A 19,414-nucleotide genomic window follows, 5' to 3' on the forward strand; every position below is an offset into this window, starting at 1 on the left:
CATATGTGTCTGCTTATACTGCACAAACACGTCCTATAAAACTCTATCAGAGAAAATGCTTCCTAACCACTAAAACCCACAAGAATAGCTTCAAAATGACCATGAAATGCTATTAAATCAATATGTTTAGGTTTTTTATAGCTTCCCTTTCTCACAAACTTCCCGAAGGAGGAAAGATACGAAACTCATTACTTCACTCCGGAGGCCTGCACTGGCAAATCTCAACAATCAGAGGCTTCCCAGGTTTAACGTCAGCCAAAGAATTTGCTCCTAAAAAAAACACGTTTCTTTCCAAAACACAGACAGACACACTCACAATATTTAGACCAGGTGTTGCTGTCTTTGGGCTGAAAGAGATGTCATCTCATAAAAAAGGATTATTAAAGGATGGTACATGGGCCAAACTAAAAAGTCCAAGTAAATGTCAAATACATTTTTCTGAAAGATGTTTTTTGTCACTTAAGTTGTTATTTGATGCTATAATATCATGGATGACAGCTGAGACTGACTCACGATTGGTCGAACGTGTATATCGATCATTATTGGCAGACTCTGGCTCTAAATGACGTCATCGGCACAAGATGGCGGCGTTCATATCCTGGATATGTTTGCCTATATTTCTGGATAGTGGGAGGAAGTGGAGACGTGCCGTCCATCTTTGTTTACAGTTCATGGTTCAAACCACATGTTGCTCATCCATAAGATCCAGCAAATCTGTGCCGGAATCATTTATCAATTCCTGATAAGTTGACTACAAACAAACTTTGTTTAAGTTTTTTTGTTTTTTTTGAGTTAGACGCAGTTCAAAGATGAGCATTCGTTCCAAATGAGTCAACATATTCCTCAGAAACAGTGCTCAGTTGTTAGGGGCTTACACACATGGCTTCAGTTGACATACAGGCACCGCTGTCTGCCGCATATGGTTTTTGGAGTTTAAGCTGCAGGGGGAAATTCAAGCTGCAGGGGGCCCGACAGTCCGACAGTAGGACGGTGCCGAGGGGCCCCCACGTCTGCCCACTGACACACTGTGAAACAATGCCCTGGACTCTCCGCAGAGAATGACATCAGAGCCCCGGTTTCCCAAAAGCCCTATAAAAGATGAGTGATTTATGTTTTAGATAAAGTCCAGTGAACTTTGAAGACTTATGATGAAGTTTGATCCGACTCAGACGAGTTTGATAAAGTTTCATGTTTGGTGGAACTAATTAATACCATTACATGTCCTCTCATCTATTGTTATAAGAACCCATTCCATTTTAGAACACTCTATTAGGTAAAGATCTCACCAAGACTTTTATTCTAAGTGCACGGACGATTCAGTCTGAGCTTCTATAAAAGTTGGTTTCAAGGTTTTAAGAGACTTTAAACATCCATTTATAAACTGTCGACTGAAGCTTTGTCTGAAGGACAAAGTGGAGACGAGAAATTGTAGCAGCAGATTACGTGTATGGAAAAATAACTGTGTGTGTGTGTGTGTCGGTGTTAATTAGAGCATCTAAAACAGTCTCCCGACCTCCAGCCACACATGAAACCCAGAAACCTTGGAGGTGAAGGTGGAGGGGGGGTGGATGTTGGAAAATTACCCACGATCCCCCAAGGTTGCGTTTGTTGTGACTACAATACGGTAGTTAAAACAGAGATCTCGACAAGGCGCTGTGGGAGTACGGTAACTTTTTCCGAAAGTCTGGTCAATGCAGGCGATGGTGGGCAAACAAACACATACAGGACGTACACACACACACACACACACACACACACACACACACACACACACACACACACACACACACAGTCAAGAAAATTGTGGTAGCTCTGCCTACTTTTCCATAGTGTTTATAAAATCCATTGTAGCAGCAAAAACGACCCCTAGAATCTGTTATGATATGATTAATAGTTGCAATAACACACATGATAATAGCTGGATGAGTGAGTTGTATTGTTCTGTTGCCATCAACAATACTTTTGAATATTTTACATTGTTAGATTGTGGATATCTATTTTTGAATACTTGTTTTTTCTCACTGGCTCTCAGTAGAGCGCATACCTCCGACAACAGTCCCCTTAAATTCAAATTAAGCTGCACCAAATGTCACACACTCATAGATATCAGTTCCCTCAATATGCCTGTTTTTCCCCCATCAAGATTAATTTATGAAATCTAGGAAAATGTGAAAATAAGATCCCTGTATCGTCATCCAGATCCACACCAGAATTTAATGGGTTCCTCCCTAACACATTTCGTATCCTTCCTTTAAGTGTCGTTGTAATCCGTCCAGTAGTTTTAGTGTTTTCTTGGTTACAAACAAACACAATAACCAAGAAACATAAAAAAAAAACCTTGGCAGTAATTTTATTACACTATAAGGATATGGCACCATAAAAGCAAAGCAATTACTTTATTAATAGTTAAAACTACAATGAAAATATACAATCTACTTACCTATATATTGTAAACATATAGTTTTCAGTCCTGCTAACTGCCCTGGTGACGGATTTAACAGGCATCAACATCTGTTATAGATTACAGACCAAACTGTGAACTGCAGCAAAAAAACCTGTGGCTTGACGGGAAGACAAAGTGAAGCTCAGCTTTACTTCACATACAGATGGATGACAAATTAACGGAAAAAACAGAAAACGTCTGCAGAAACAAGATGGCAATGGGCCAATCGGTGTCAGTCACCGAATGGTTTGATGAGAGTGAAAATGATGTAGAACACCGATGGGAATTTTTTGAAAGAGTGATGTTCATCGCTCCGATAGAGTTCAGACGCTTCATTGCCAAGGAGCACAAAGACAATGTGAAACTCCAAAACTGCTGGAAGGATTTCAACAAAACCTGGTTGAAAGATGTGCGTTACTTCAAATTCTGTTGCGGATCCAGATCAGGGAATGTAATCTAGGACTCTTTCTTTAACATTGCAAGATAGGGCTTTTTTTGACTGTTTTTCTTTTTTTCAATTTCCCAGAAGGTGATTCATGGATTTTGATGGAAAAAAAAAGTAATCTGGCATATTTAAGGGAATGATAAGGGTGTTTACAATTTGGTGCAGCATGATTCAATTCGAGGAAACCGTCGGGCCTTGGTGGAGATATGTGATATACTGAGTTTCATTCTAGTTATACATACAGATGGGTGACAAGTTCTATGAGGAGTTCTATGCCTCTGCTCTTCTATTTTTAAATTTGCCCCCTGTCCTTTAGGCCTACAATCAGAAGATTTGATCAGTTTTCCTGAAGTGAAAAGATTAACCAATATCTGAGTACTACACCGTCAATGACTGAATTGGCAACAAATAGTAACCTGAAGCAGACGGGCTTTATTTTAACTTTCAGCTTTCTTTTTTTATTATTCCCACATACTTTGGCAAGTGCCGCTCCAAAAATAGCTGCAAAACCAGGGCTATGTTTTATTTAGCCAAAAATGGTAATACCGGGGACAGATCAGGGGCATAATGTTTTTTTAATAAAGTAGCATATCCAGACTGCTGGAGAGGATTCAAGGTTAATTCTGAAACATTCCCAAAATGCACAAATGATTTGTTCAAATAAAAAATAATATAAAAAAGGTGTGGTAAACATTTGTTTGGTATCATTAACAGGCTTAATTAGAGGGTGAGTTTTTGAAATCAAGTGTCTGCTTTCCCCTTCAAGTCCCACTCCTCTTCAGAAAGGTCAAGTCTATGTGTGCAAACTGTAGACTGTTTATAAAGATAGATGACCCATCTCCACTTCCTCCCACTGTCCAGAGATGAAGCCAAAATATCCCGGATACGAACGTTGACATCTTGTAACTTTGAGTTTGTGTGATCTATACTGCAGCCAGCCACCAGGGGGTGATCAAGACGCTTTGGCTTCACTTTTGAGGAGCTAGCATGTCGTCCATCTTTATATACACAGCTAGAGGCAGTTTGCACATGTGTGTATTGTCTTTGATCAGTGTGTGTGTGTGTGTGTTTTGTGAATTTGTGCAGACAATAATTAGGTAACACTGACGACAGCCTTTGAAGCATGTGACTATTTGTGCAACAGCCTGTAAAACCCAAGGTAAATCAGGAACATACCTCCATGCAAAACACCATCTGAAACCTTCTCCCACAATGCATCACTGACAAAGACTCAAGGCTGCAGGAGAGGGGGGGTTTAAAGCTGCTTCTCATCCATGCAGCATATTTAAGGAGTGACATCACGTCTGCGACACAGCAACCTAAAGGCATCTCTACCCCTGTCATACATATTATATGCTCACACATGTTGGCACGCACATATACATCGTTGAGATAACACACCCCTTGCAGCTGTTGCAGGGGGGGGTGAGTAATGCCCGGCTCCCAGAGTGCACTGTGGGAAAGAAGCTGACGGGAGAACAGCAGCGTTGCATCACCACCGTCAGTTTCACCTTGGATTCAGGTCAGTTTGAATCCACATTCATTCTCAGTGTGTTCAGCCAGATGGACCGTGACACTGCTCTGCGTGGCCAATGGAAGTCAACAGTCATTTACAATTTAGCGCCATCTTCTGGCCCATCACTGCAAGCGTAGAAGGGATTTTGATTAAATAGGTGCACTTAAAAACAACTTATACAATATATTATTTTATTCTTTTGTTATTGTTAATTTGTTGAATACATCCCCTCGTATGTAGGACAGCTACAAGTACAGATCTGAATCATATGTTCAGTATTATTAATGGTTCTGTTCCTAAATCCTTGTGCTTTCAGATTACAGTGGTTCCTTCTCCTCCTGGTAGCTCTTAAATCTAAGAGGAGCTTTTCCTTGTTGATGTGGATTTATTTGATTCTTCCTGATTTAATGGCACCTATAAGGATTTTAAGTTTTTAGATTTAGTTATGCATTTTTATTTTTGTCTTGACATCTTAGGGCCATTTTTACTTTGACATGTTATCCTATGGATTTTTTTGTCTATGCTAATCCATAAATAAAAATCAATCAATCAATCACTGTTATTTTTTGTTTCTTCAAACTTTAAGAAGGAAAAACTTGATCTAATCTATAACTACACTGTTTTATTGTGCAAGATTTCACTTGAAGTTTCTAGGGGAGGCCCTGTTGCGTCGTTGCTATGGTAACCACAACACTCCCTTCACCCAGCCGCAGAGGAATCAGTGCGTTGCTAACTTTAGCTTTAACACAGACTTCAGCTGGAATCACAGACTTTAGCTTTAGTTTAGTTGAAGTATTCTAAGTGTGTGGGAGCTGTAGGTTCACCAGACGAAGACACGGAGTGTGGAAGACGGGCACGGACTGAAAAGAAGTAAGACTTTTATTTTTATTTTAGAAACGTGTTTGTTTATGTAGCAAACATATCATGCAGCACTTTAAGCTAGCTAGCGTTATGGCTAGCTTGTGTGATTTTGTGTAAGTGTTTATTTCGCATAGGCTAATGTTTGAGCTGATTGAGCTCATGTTTCATGCACGTGCGGAACTTTTAATGGGAAAATAGTGTTTTTGTGGCAGGAAAACGTCCAACATGGGCTCCATCAGTCATTTGCATGTGAAGTTATTAAAAATTATAAACCAATTTTAGCTACTGCGAATATGACAGACAGTTGCAAGAGCTTTCATTTAAAAATGCTGAATTATTTATTATTAATATGCCCCCAAAGTCAGTTAGGATTTACCCTGATTTTGAGTTCCTTCTCTACTCCTTCAAACTATAAGTACCATAATAATAGGAGTCCCATTTTAGTTTGTTCTTTTTTGTCATTCAAAACTAACTACAACACTGTTAAACTAACATGAATCATCCTCATACTGGTTTGGATCCTCTTTAGATTCTAGTAACAAAGCATTTTAAAAGCTCATTAGCATTACTGTCATTTCCCAGCTCATAGTGGAAGTGTTGTACAATCTAATTCTGCCTGTTCTCTGTGTTTGTCAATGAAAAACTGAAAATGAATATTGCATATTGCTTCCTCCTGTTTCGGAACTGAATTGCTCTCTCTGCTCTTTCTCTCTAATCATATCCCAATCTGTGCATAAATTGGTGGGTCTAGTGAGTCTATCTGAGCAGCAGGGCAGTAGAGGGGAAGTGGAGGTGAAAGAAGAGGAGGAGGAGGAGGAAGAGAAGAGAATGGAGGAGGACATCCCTCTATTGGCCCTTGCACCTGATGCTTCGCTCCCAGAGGAGCAGCCCTCTGTCAGTACTGATGTTCCTGATAGTCCTGCCTTCCATTTCCTGGATGAGGTAAGACTCCTGAATGTTGTTAAAATGATTATGGAGGTTTTAAATGGAACACAGGCATCGGATTAGATGGCTGCAGCGATGGCATTTAATCTAATTACTTAAATCAGATAAGAAAATATTATAAATGCTTTCAAAAGATTATAAAGTCTGTTGGAGATCCAATGCATCTTTTTACAAACGACCCATGCTAATGTATAATTCACAATTTTGACAAAAGAAAACTACTGTACGTGGATTTACAATGTTCACCTTAAAACAAACTGTTTTTTAATGTTTAAACAAAAGAGAATACTTAGAATTTGATGTGATTGCGGGAATTGAGCGTTTATTAAATTGATCATCGCATACAGTGTACAGACATTAACTGAACCAGCCCACATTTGTATCTTATGTGAAGTTAGCATGAACTCGTTCTTTTGCCCTCATTGACCCATTTGTGAAGTGCATGCGGCACCTCGTCCCCTCCATAGTCACAGGCAGCCTTTATTCGTCCTGGATACAAGAAGCCAGACACTCCAGAGTTTCTCCTCATGCTAAACTTGTATACATGTTTGTATACGTTTATTTGAAAGGTGATTTCAATACAGGAGATGCTTTGAAAGTAGGCAATAGGCGTCATTGTTATTTCAAACTGCAAATGTACACAACCTTGTAGGTGTGACTTTATTCATTTTTTGGATATAAAAAGTGCATTTTTTTTTTTTTGGCATGACGGTTGAATATGAATGATAGAAAAGATCAATATTGTACAAAAACAAAGCTCCAAATACACACGTTATTTACGATGATGAATGGTCACCACAATGCACAGTCTTCAACACTGCTCCAATGTCAACATTCATTAGACTTTATGACCTATATTATAAAAGCTATCATAACCTCACAAAATAAAATAAATACTGTACACATCCTTAAACATCTCTTCTCCCCCCCCCCCCATCCTTTCTCCCATTCACAGTGTGTATAAAATTGATTAAATGATGCTTTACACTTTTCTAACACTAGGCAGCAGTATTGTACAAGTGGTGATTCAGGGAGGATTTTATTTTTTTTGGCTTTTCTTTTTTTAATACATGAAAACTGGTGAATGGCATCAAGAGATGTGCAGTAGTTCAATGCACCCAGAGCAATGGGTGGAAAAACAATTACATTTTTTCCCCCTCTTGCAGCAGTGTCCTGCTCCGTGGCTGTTGTCGAGCACAATTTACTTAAACATCCATCATGCAGAACGAACTTGGGAATGACCCAATAGAAATTTATCTCAGGCTACATTTTTATACTGGGATGCTTTATATTGAATTGAATGGTGATACATTAGAGAAGTGTCCCAGTGTAATTAAATAAACGGCACAGAAGCTATTAACTTCTTCACTGCTGGTGTTTTTTTTATCTTTAACAGTTTGACTCTGACCCCAGCATGAATAATTTTGGAGCCACTCAAAACTGTATCATCAGCTCTCGTATACCTCACTCGAGTGGCTGCTGTTAATTATGAAACCATTTGGAGTGGAGAAAAAATGATAGCTCATTAGTTTTTACTATGACTGTGTGCTGCGCTGTGTCCGGGCCGGGGTTTTTATAGCTGGGGGAGGCGGCACAACATAACCTGGAAATGTCAGAGAAAAAAAGGTGAAAAATCTCTCACGGTAACCCTCCGTGTAATATCACAGCCCCTGTAGGAGGCTGCCCTTTACACTGTGTGGTTTTTTTTATTATTCCATTATCGTTAATAGTCCATTGTCCTTTTATGATTATGATTTTAATCCAGCCTTTGGTTCAAGGCCACACACACACACACACTCCAGTAGAAAATAAGTAATGGCACATTAAACATTTCTTTCACAATTATTTTTCTTATAACTGCATTCAAACTTCTATAGGGTTAAAGCGCTTATAGTCCTTTTTTTTCAGTGTACAAGTATGCATGTGTAAATGTGTGCCAATGCAGGACTATGCGCATGTGTATGAGTCTACTTGGTAATCCATTTTCTTTGTGTCTGTCCGTCTATCCGTCTGCAGGAATTCACTCGTTACCTGGTCCTCTTAAGGAGTGTAGTTCTTTGGCCGTATCATCATCTTGACGGTTTTGAAGGCCTGCCTGTAGTTGGTGGGGTAGTACTCCGTTGACATGTTGTGCCACGTCCCCCAGAAGATCCCGTTCCTCACCCCTTTGTAGCGCTTGTGGTAGTACTTCCCGTTGAGGTTGGCGGACATGCAGGCGTCGAACCACCAGCCAGAGCTGTAGTAGGCGCCGCAGTTCCCGGAGGGGTACATGTCGTTGTCACGGTCGGGCGTGGAGAAGAACTTCTGGTCGTGGTTGAAGTGCTTGTTTAAGCTGATGGCGTTTCCAGCAGTCCCACTGAAACGACATGTTGATTTATCAGATGTTGTCATCCTCTAAATATTAAATCGCACATATAATTGGCACAAAATCTAATATTATACCTGTATCCACTGATGGACAGCCGGTAGCGAAGGAACTCATTGGCCACGTAGAACTGGTCGAACTTTGCGTATTCCCGCACTCCCTCAAAGTCTTCCAGCTCGATACGCAAAATCATATCTTTGGCTTTAGTCAGCAAGTGCATGAAGTCATTGCCCAACCAGAACTCGCCTCTGCAGGAGAGAAGAAGGTAGAGGAAGGAAGGGAAACAAAATAGAGGATAGGTTATAATGTGTATACAATTGATTAAAAGCTCAGTAGAGTCACTCAAACTGGGGCTGCACTATTAATCATAATTAAATCGTCATCTCGATTCACACCTATATGCAATCTAATTTCTAACTGACATCAATTCTGCTGCATTTTAGTTTGGGACATCAGCTGCATTAAAACAACTGTTACCTTTGCTCAAAGAACAAATGCACCTATGAGGGCGCGGCCACACATGCAAAGCGAATATCGTGGGTCAAAGTTCACCAAAGTTGAACTCCATACGAAGCCACGCTGCGGATTTGGTTTGCCACTGCAAGCAAATGTTTTTTCGCCTCCCAGTTTTCACTAATTGGAAGTGAACAGAAGGTGAAGGTAGGCCACTGGTGCATGCGGTGTGACCGTGCCTAATGCTACATTACCTTTGGTTTCTCCCTCAACCAATGACAATGTGACATTACCTCTGCATAATGCTGAGTAGCAGAAAACCAGCAGTGGAATAAAGTGAGTGAGAGAGAAAAGTGGTTTGTCTAAGATACAATCAAATGAATCCAGAAGACAACCCAGCTGATAATGGGAGAATCATGACTCTCATATTTGCCAGAATCATGCAGCCCTAACTCAAACTGAATTGGACCTTAATGGAGAGGAAAGGAAGCGATGCAAAGAGGAGTAGTGTGACAGTAAATGAAGGCTGTGAGGAGATGTTATTCTTTTAGTGGGAAGTGAAACTACATCTGCAGATGAGGTAACCATGTTTATCTCCCATACAAAACTCAATACTACAGTAGAAGAGAGACAATAAGCTAAGTTATAGTGGAAGTACTGGATACAAACAAAATACAGAGTGAAAAGACTGGGAAATATGTCCAAATGTAAAGTTTTAATTTGAGTGATTTAACACAATCTTTTAACCCGTTAAATAACTTAATGTGGTGCACAGGTTTATTGATCTGTGAAATGGTGGTGATGTGCGTTTGTTTTACTGGTGAGAATCAATCAGTGATGGTGAAAACAGGTGGAGAGCAGTCAGTGATAGTGAAAACAGGCGTGCATCATTAGGCTGTGAGACTGGGCACTCAAGTTTTGGAAGGAAGGGGAGAACTGTTCTGTATGAACTGTGTTTCGGTTAAAGTTGGTGCACTCATAGGTGCATGTGGTTGTCATATATATGTTAGAATAGTGAGCTGTTGCAGTGGAATCTGACATTAATGGTTTGTTTGTTAATTTGGATTCTCTGAAAGGTTTGTATCGGCCCAGCACGGCCCCCTATGACTGCCTGAGGACATGGTAGCTTCTAGCCAGGAGAAGCTATAAGACCAGTCACTTGCAGTTGGAAGGTATTTGACAATGTGCTGTGGGGCAACTTGTCTGTCTTTAAAGCTCCTTATCAGAGTTTACAGAATTGTCATCTTATTCTATCCTCTAGTCTGAATCAAGGGGTTTAAGCAGTTCTTGTTTTGGGCTCAACAAATAAAATGTATCTTTCCCATCACGCTAAACATGACCTAAGACCGTAAAATAATGGACGACAAGTGTCTCCTGGCTGCAGTGTAGGTCATAAACTCTGGCTTCTCCATATTAGTACACATCAAATACATTTTTCTCAAACATGGTTTCTGTCGTTACCTCCGCCAAGGAACTTGTGTTTTCATCTGTGTTTGTTTTAGTCTGCAAGATTATGCAAAAGCTACTTAACGGATTTCCATGAAATTTTGTGGAGGGGTGGGGCATGAGCCAAGGAATAACAAATGCATTTTGTTTTGTCTTTAATAATGCGACAAGGCATTTTCTACATATTTCTGTTGATTTCTCAGAAAAAAATTCATAGATCTTCATGAAGAAAGGGGATATTTAGGGGACTACTACTTACGAGTGTGTGCAGATTGAAATAAACATCATCGAATCAATTTCATAAGTGGAGTTGTGTCACCCATCAATATGTATACATAAGACCTATCACATATTTCAGCAAAACCTAATGAATGAAGACCAATACCTGATGTTGCCGAAGCCCTTCTTATACTCGGCCCAGGTCTGGTTGAAGCTGACAGACCCATTGAGCCGTTGCTGTATCACAGTCCATCCACCGCCGTAGGACTCCATGTCGCAGTACACGTCAAACGTCCCGTTGCGGGGATCAGGGGTTACGCGATACACGCCGTTCTTCCTCGTCGCCAGCATGTTGTAATCTGAACAGTCCCGAGGGGCTAAGATGACTGCTGGGCGACAGGGAGAGAAGGAGAAAAGAGGAAGAGGAGAGGGTACATTTAATGGGATTTTTTTCACAGGACATTTGATAATGTTTTCACTTTGCTCTGGCATTTTTCTCTGCCCGTCGAAGAGACTTTGATAGAAACAGCCCCTGAGGCACAGAAAAGCCTGAAAAAGGAACAGGGAATGAGATGTCCTTTTTTTTTTTGCTCCTAGACTGTTCCCCTTCACTTAACAAAACAATTGCTTGTGTGATTCAAACCAAATTTCAGCATGTTGTGAAGCATAAACGTTTGTATCACTGAATACTGTCTATCAGTATAGTCATTTCAGTCCATTCCTTTGCTTCTCAGCATGCTATCCCTCAGCCAAGAATCATATTGAGGAGTCCAACATGAAAGAAAATAAGTGAAAGGGCAAGGTGCACTGTCGGAGGATAAAAGTCAGCAAACCTCACTTGTGCAGCACCACAGGTTCATTTCATAGAGCTCCACTACCTTCTGAGACCCCCCCCCCTCCATTTCTTTGTATACCTTCCCCACTTATTCCTCTGCCTCTTGCTCCTGGGCCCCTGTGCTGCACTGCAGGCCACTGACCAAACCCAAAACCAAGGTCCAAAGGCCGCTGTCAGTTAGCATTTAGGGAACTGAAAGGAACAGACCTGTCAAAACGTGGGAAAGTGTAAAACTGGATTAGAGAGGCGTACCCCCTCCCTGCACATTAGGCACCTGCGGCCTAAATCATCCTGACACTGGGCAGGCAGCATGTGGACCCCTCCTGAGTTTGACTCTCCCCCCATTGCTGATACAGTTTTGTCAAACTGTTAAATCTGTTCAGGGGTTTAGTTGATTATAACCGCAAAGGGAAGGAGGCATACATGTACACAGAGGGCATCAGGTGTCCTGAGGTGTAGGGAGGAGACGTCTAGACCGAACAGTGCTTGTGGAGTGCAAGGCTAGACGTAAAAAGGTGTGTAGTCCACGGTTGCTTTCATTCTATAAGCGTCTCCTGTATTTCCCTGTCACATCACACAAAACACGTCAGGTGCAAAATGGCTGCAGATGGTAAATCACTCCATAAACAGAGCAGTCTGGGAGTTTGAAATATATCCTTGTCACGTTAACAGCTTTTTCTGCACTGTCAAAGTATTGACCTGCATATTCTGTGTCTCCTTCACTTTTAAGTATCTTGAAGTATCTCTACTTCATTCCTCCATGTCTATCGGACTGGGCTGCCAGTGTCCTGAGACAGGCAAGAGCCATCTCACTCACTCACTCACTCACTCACTCCCTCCCTCCCTCTGGCACTGGGCCTGACCTAAATAACTCTGATATCAGCCACTTACTGATGCCCAAATGACTGTTTGCTGATTGGCTGTTCGACTGTTAAGATGGCTGAGTCAAATTAGAGAGCTGATTGCTTTAAGTGCCTGCTAGCTCTCTCACTTCCTTAACTTCATACGTGTTGGCCTGTTCTCGCCAAAGGAGTGTTAACTTTTACATTAACACTCTGTTAATGTAAAAGTTATACAAAGTTAAAAAGCTCAAAGTGAGCTCCTCTGCCTTAAAGAAAACACTGCTCCTGAAATGCCCTGTCTGTAATCTGGCTGCTACTTCAGTCAGGAAGAAGAGGCAGACCCTGAGAAGCCACTTCTGGATTGTGACAATGGAGTTGGTTCTACCGACTCTGTAAGAAGAAGATCCAGTAGATGGCGGTAATGCACCTTGACGTTGGTTGCCACCCGCCAATAAGCTGAACAAGGAAGAAGAAGATGACCGATACTAACGCTTCTTTATAATATGATGCCCCACATTTGCATAATGCACGCCTAGTGGCTAGTCTTGCAAGCCCCCTAACAAAGCCTGGGAACCCATTCAATTTCTAAATGTTTTGCTTTGGTCCATGAATTGAACGACTTGCTTGCTCAAAATGGTTTGCAACAGGCTACTAGGTGGGTTTTCTTTCGTTTGGTAGGTGTGTCCGAGGTTGCGCCGAATCAACAGAGACATGTATATGAACCTTGCCGTGATAAAAAGTGTCCGAATCATTCGGAAATGTTAGTAGCAGCTTTTTCAGACGGTCAAAGCAGAGACCGTAACTCCAAGCGTATTAAGTATTAAACACCTATTTAAGATTTCTTCCACAAGAACGCCAAGAATGGCCTTCTCAGCTGCCATAGTAACAAGTCTTATGTATCACAATCGAGTGTTCAACACACCACCATTCACATTAAAATACATTTTCTGTTTGCTTGAAGATAGAACAGAGGAATGATTGACACAAAGAAAGACAACTGCGTTATCAAGGAAGTTTGCCTTGTGACAACCAGCACTCGTGTGCGATCAGCACCTCTGATGGAAGGAAATGTGTGAGTAAGTGATAGTGTAATCTTTCCCCACAAACATATTTCAAATCTGATACTGCTGTCAGTTTTGATGCAGTGAAACTTTCATCAAAAAACAACACCCTTCCTCCTGGAAGTTGTGTCAACACATCGCAGCCGAGCAGTTCCTGACGATAGCCTTGTGTTCTCATTGTTTATAACTGAGTTAATGTAGCTGACAGTAACACGAATTGCTGTCCATTCACCTCAAGGCCCAGCAGTCTTGCGGGAGTGAGAGTGAAGATTAGTGCTTGCAGCAGAGAGGGTGAAATGAATGCCCACAGCACTGAGAGCTGCGAGAGATAAAAGCTCCTTGACAAACGTATTATCAGTCCTGCTTGATGGTGAAATTGCAATCCCACGTCGGCCCGTGTTTTATACGTTACACGTTCCTCATCAGCTTTTTGTAATGTTTTTTTTTAGCTTGGAATAAAATGGTGTAGATAAGAGGATAAAAAGTTAGAAGAATGAATTTTTGGAGTGTCCTTGGATGCCTTTTACTGCACCCACTATGTGTAAATGTTTGGAGTTTAGCGCAGCTTAATGAGCTGTACCAGTGTGGCTGTTTTCGAAAATCCCCTGGCATGTGATTGGCTAACATTTGCTTGCCAATGATCCATCCCACCACAGCTCCCATCTAGACATAAACACACATCTGTCTCATATGACATCTAAAAATGTTAAATCTGTTACATGCCTGCCTTTCTTATCATAAAAACTGAATTTCATTAATTTGTTCTTTTGCAAATCTCTATTTAACAATTATCCTAACTATTCAGCTACAATTTGGCATCTGGGTAGTTTTGTTGATGAGTCAGGGAAACTATTTAGGCACGAATTGCTTCACCAAGCTCTTGAAATTTGCGATAAACAACATTGTTTCATTCACAGTGTGGCATTAATAGCGTAGAGGGGGTATATTTATTCAGCATCTGGTATTAGTTTTTCAAGATTAAGAAGTGAGCAAATTCACATTTGTGTGCTAAAGTGGGACTTAATCAGTATTTGTTCACAAAAAAGTTCAGTTTATATCAGTTTTTGTATTTAGGAAGAATCACTTGAGTAAAAATGCATTGTTTATACTCGTATTGTGAAACTACACGGGTCGTATCATTAGACTTTGTTTTATCCCCAGCGTATCAGCAGCTGTCTCTTGTTGACTTCTGTCGGAATCATTTCAGACATCATCAGGTATGATCTCCCTAAATTGTTCAAAGAATTTGCCGGCTCTTGAGCTTAACATGACAGATTGATGTACAAAGACAAGTGCCGCTGACCCTGCGCGCCATCCGTGACTAATGTTGGGAAAGCTGCCTGCCTTCTTGTGTTGTTGGCAAGAGATAATGAGAGTTAGTTGTTTTATGCAGGAATGAGCATTCAAGAGCATGACCTCCAGAGGGAGAGAGGTGGGGGAGAGGGAGACGAAAGGTACCGGGAAAAGGGGATTACAGAGAGAGGGAGACGGGGCAAGTTATGGTAAAAGAAGATAAAAAGAAAAATGGCATGTAACAGGAAAAGAAGCAGAAATGGGGAGATGAAGAGCAGATGCAGTTTAGGATAAAGGCAGGAAAAGTGCCATGAAATGAAGGAGAGTCTGAAGGAGAAAGAGGCAAGTTTGGTGGAGGGAGGGGGGGAAACACAGAAGTCCGAAAAGCTTGTATTCCCTTCACACCACTGTCCCTGCTAATCTACTTAGAAATAAGCTCACATCTGTTTCCACATAAAAAGCCCCAGTATGGTGTGACATTCACTCATGCAGTATAGGGATATTATTCAGTTTCTGTCTGAAAAGTGGCCTTCTGCTGCATTTCAGCCATGCTCTCATCCAAATAAGCTTTGACATCACTGTAAAGTGGATTGTCTGCGAAGCTTAGTTTGGGATCTGTGCTGTGAGGTTTTTGCACCATTGAGAGATTCCACTCCCTTTTTTAAGGTTTAATTTTTAAATCCCACGTTGTACCACTGGAGCCAAGTCTCTGTCTCCCTCTCTCTTCTCCCTTTGAGTTTCTCCATATGGAGACAAGTGAATGTCAAGGCACTTGACTCAATTACATAAGAGGTAATTTGAATTCTCTTTTTGACCCCAGCTCCCATATTGCTTCACTCTTGTCCAGCATGACATCAACCTTAAACTATTTTGTTATTATAATTTTTTTTGCTATGGCTGAAGTGAGTAGACAGGCTCTGCTGTCGTAATGTTGCAGACATGGGAAACCTCACTCTCACTACAGTATTTTTTTTAAAGGTGCTGACATGGTTATACAAATCTCTGCAAAATATGTAATGCTATTGTTATCGGTAATGGAGAAGGCATGTTACAACACGTTTGTTGTTAAGAAGGTCATTGTCAACCTGGATGATTTCATTTTTCCATTTCCCAGAAAGACGGAGCTCGTTGGGTGAAGGTGACCGCCCAGAGTTGGGTTGTTTGTCACTGTGTCCCCTTAGGCATGATTGTACACACTCCATGGAAACCCAAACCGCTGGATGGTGTGTGACGGGGGTTTCATTACCATAACAACATCTGTGGTGCATTTGTGGGAATAGATTAGGAGAGAGAGAAAGCAGGTTGCTTGATCGTTCTCAGAGAGATTACAGAAAAATGCGTGAGAGGAGGAGCGTTGAGGCGTCTTTGAAATGGCAAAAGATAGAACAGAATAGAAAATAACACAATAGAACACGCAGAAAAGGGGGTGTTCAGAAAGTGAGAATATATAAATACCTGTGAAGATGGAAGAAACATTCAAAGGACAGGGTGGGATGGAATAGTAAAAGTAAACATGAGAAAAGAACGCTATGAAAGTGATCTTTTAAGAAAAGCAGGCTTACACTGAGGGGTATTATGCGAAGGACACCCGGTGGTGCAGGTGGAGCTGAGCGTGTTGATCTTCCCAGTGATGTTCTCCACCCGTCTGTCCACGATCGCCTGCACGTTGTCCATGTTGAGCAGGTTGATTCCCTCCATACGACCCTGCAGGGTCGAGATCTGGCTCCGGGCGTTGCGCAGGCTGGCTGACATCCTGTTCAGCTTCACCTGGGAAGGGGCCAGAGCGGAGGGGGGAGTGGGGGTAGTGGATTATTTCGGTGCACCGAATACAAAGCAGGTGGATTAAGCGATGTCACCAGTCTCCTCCCCATTGGTTTCATAGCAGCCAATTTGAATTTTCAGAACAGTAACAGAAACGAATCCGCGACGGCGTGATGGTTGGCCGTCTGCCAAATGTGGCTGCGAGAGTCAACAAGCTTACCAGACAAAGCAAAATTTACTGCCATTGGGTCGGCGTCTAAAGCTGATCCCCCCCGCCCTGTTTACAGTACCAGGAATTTTCCCTGGTGAACTGTTGCCAGGTAGGACTTCATGGATCCAGTTTCCCTTCCAGTTGGCTACATTTGAATGGGCATGTTTAGATGACTTTGTGTACACAGTGAGAACATTTTTTTTCTGTTTGATTAGATCAGTGTCACTGGAATCTCCACAAGGATGACAATGATACTGGCTTACGGGTAATTTGCTCTTAACAGAAATGTAAAGGAACTGGTGCAGTACCACTTTTGCACTTTTTGCACAGACAGTTCCACAGAATGTGTGCTGGTTTTTGAAGGATTTTACAGTTAAAACACCAAATTCGGTTTTCTCGTACTGTTTGACAGTTTTCAGAGTATCATAACTTGGATCAGGCTGACACAGCATCCACTTAACTTATAGTGACATAAGTAATGAGAATGTAACAGTTTTTGAAAAAAATATTTCTGAATATTGACCTGGTTTCCTCTTTGCACCGAACCAAGAACAGGCTTCATAACCCTGAATTATTTCATTTAAAACTGAGACTCAGCTGCCTCTTACCTGCATCTCCTGCATTGTGCTCGGGCTTGGTGTAATTTTCCCAAAAAGAGAACCTTGTCCCAGTCCAGCACCATCCACAGTAGCTCCAGGCACCACCCCATCTCCCCTCTCCTCTTGACTCGACACACCTAACACCTCCTGTCCCGTCAGGTCCAGTCTCACTTCTTCCCCAGCATCCTTCTTTCCTTGGTCAGCCTGCTGGTGTCCAAACGCCCCGCTGCCCCGTGCTCCGCGGCACTCCTGGCACCCGCTCCTCAGCTTGTTCACCACCTCCTTCAAGCTCTGCAGCTCCTTCATTGTCTTCTCCAGCAGCCTGAACTGCTTGGGCAGCTGGATGGTGAGAGGGGGCAAGGTGAGCTGGTATGGGCAGTCCTCGCCCTCCTCTGCCCCGGCTCCGGAGCTCCCGCACTGGCCAGAGGGTCTCAGCTTCATGGGGCAGGAGGTGGGGGTGCCGGATTCAGATCCCAAAGTGAAAGGTCCTTTCGCGTCCCATCTCTGGTGTGAGTTGACGGGGAGGTCCGCTGCCTGGCTGATGCACGGCACCACGGTTGCCGTGAGCAGGAGACTGGCACAAACGCAAAGCACAGTTGTCCTCATTTTTTTCTGCTTGAGATTTGTAAAGGAGAAATAAGTGTAAAGTGAAAGTGGCTGCAACTGCCTCTGATATAAACTCCAGCGAGTGCAAGTATGTCTCAAATAGTGTGTGTTTGCATGTGTGTGTGTGCAGATTATCTGTAGGTATGGAGTATGTGAATGTGTGTCCAGTATCCTATTGGTTTAAGAGAGTGTGTGTGTGTGTGTGTGTGTGTGTATATAAGCGCAGCCTGCAGGAGGGAGAGAGAGCGCAGGGGAACTGCTGCTGCCTCAGATAGCTGTGTCATTAATATCAGGACGAGTGAGGGAGGGAGGGGGAGAGAGAGCGAGGGAGAGAGAGAGGGGATGGGAGGGGCGGCACTGTTGCGTAATGCAAAACACCATATCAGCAGCATTGTGGAAAAACCACGGAGATGAGGGGAGAGAGGGAGGCAGGTCCTCCGCCTGCAGTCGCTGCATGGTGCCGTCCTGCCTCGCGCTCCATTCAGGTCATTTCCCTGAAACAGTGAAATGACTCATGACGCAGGAACCATCCACATTCAGCTGACATCATGTTTGTTTTTTTGTGGTTGGGCACAAAAGTTTAAAGTCTTTGTTTTGACACAACTTCCGATCGTGAGGTCTCGTGGAAAACATCTATTTGACTCACCCTCACCAGTAAGAGTCCATGTCGAAATTAGAGTCAGGTGGACACAAATACTGTGGAATCCAGTTAGCCAGTCGTGTGTGTGTGTGTGTGTGTCACAATGATAGTTACAACCATGTAAGATGCTGTCATGAAAGTTAAACAGCCATAAGTATTTAGCACTTACTGTATGTAATAGTGTAGTAATGACAGTATATGCATTACAGTCTAGTGATGATGATGGAGTACACATGAAGTAATGGCTACCCAATACTTGTGTCATAATGTTGTAGGTGTCAGGGTTTATGAAGCAGTTGGACCCAAAAGCAGAGTATTAACAAAAAGTGTCCTTTTAATCGGTGAATGTCTTAACAGGAAAATAACCGCAAACGCAGGAACAACAAACACAAAAGTCAAAACTGAAAAAACAACTAAAAGCACAAAGGGGAAAACGCTGGAGGCTTACACAGGAAATGCAGAGGACGGGAGCTCAGGCATACAAAAGGCACAGGGGATCACGACAAACATGACAGGACATAACGACGACGATCCGACAAGGACAAAGGGGAGCACAGAGACTTGTATACACACACAGGGAAGGCAGGGGCAATTGGACACAGGTGGAACACATGAGGACTGGTGCAGACAATCACAGACAGGAAGTGAAGAAACAAAACACACTAGGAACAGAAACTACAAAATAAAACAGGAAACAGAACACAGAGTGTGAAAACATGAAACACAGAAACAACTCATAAACAAACATAAACACAGGGATGTACAAGAAACACGAGGAGGTACTAATGAACTGAAAACACTTTTTCAAAAAGAGGTGGAAACTAAACACTGGTAAATACCAAACCATGACAGTAGGGTTGGGCAAAAATACCA

General features: G+C 42.2%; 2 protein-coding genes across 4 annotated transcripts in view; one reads left to right on the forward strand and one right to left on the reverse strand.

Annotated features, from left to right (window-relative positions):
* Positions 1-5,142: 5,142 nt before the first annotated feature.
* The window catches only part of ccdc146 (coiled-coil domain containing 146), a 45,887-nt gene continuing 31,615 nt past the window's right edge, over positions 5,143-19,414 (forward strand). Inside the window, exons 1-2 of one of the 2 annotated variants that reach the window (XM_034578104.1) lie at positions 5,143-5,274; positions 6,017-6,207. In XM_034578104.1, coding sequence (XP_034433995.1) covers position 5,274; positions 6,017-6,207 — 192 coding nt within the window. In that variant the 5' untranslated portion in view covers positions 5,143-5,273. Of the gene's footprint in view, positions 5,275-5,397; positions 5,515-6,016; positions 6,208-19,414 lie in introns of those variants that run through there. The other variant, XM_034578105.1, reaches the window with a different exon arrangement.
* fgl2a (fibrinogen-like 2a) lies at positions 6,515-18,136 on the reverse strand. Of its 2 annotated transcripts, XM_034578110.1 has the most exons (6): positions 17,305-18,136; positions 16,287-16,491; positions 10,860-11,082; positions 8,653-8,823; positions 8,242-8,566; positions 6,515-7,813 (listed from the first exon to the last, which is right to left on the reverse strand). In XM_034578110.1, the coding sequence occupies exons 1-5, from the start codon at positions 17,899-17,901 to the stop codon at positions 8,251-8,253; spliced, it is 1,512 nt and encodes a 503-aa protein (XP_034434001.1). In that variant the 5' UTR covers positions 17,902-18,136; the 3' UTR covers positions 6,515-7,813; positions 8,242-8,250. The 2 variants fall into 2 exon arrangements, with proteins under 2 accessions (XP_034434001.1, XP_034434002.1); XM_034578111.1 differs by having other exon boundaries at positions 6,729-8,566; positions 10,860-11,079; positions 17,305-18,129.

Source organism: Hippoglossus hippoglossus, chromosome 23 (genome assembly GCF_009819705.1).
Source record: "Hippoglossus hippoglossus isolate fHipHip1 chromosome 23, fHipHip1.pri, whole genome shotgun sequence".
Lineage (NCBI taxonomy): Eukaryota > Metazoa > Chordata > Actinopteri > Pleuronectiformes > Pleuronectidae > Hippoglossus > Hippoglossus hippoglossus.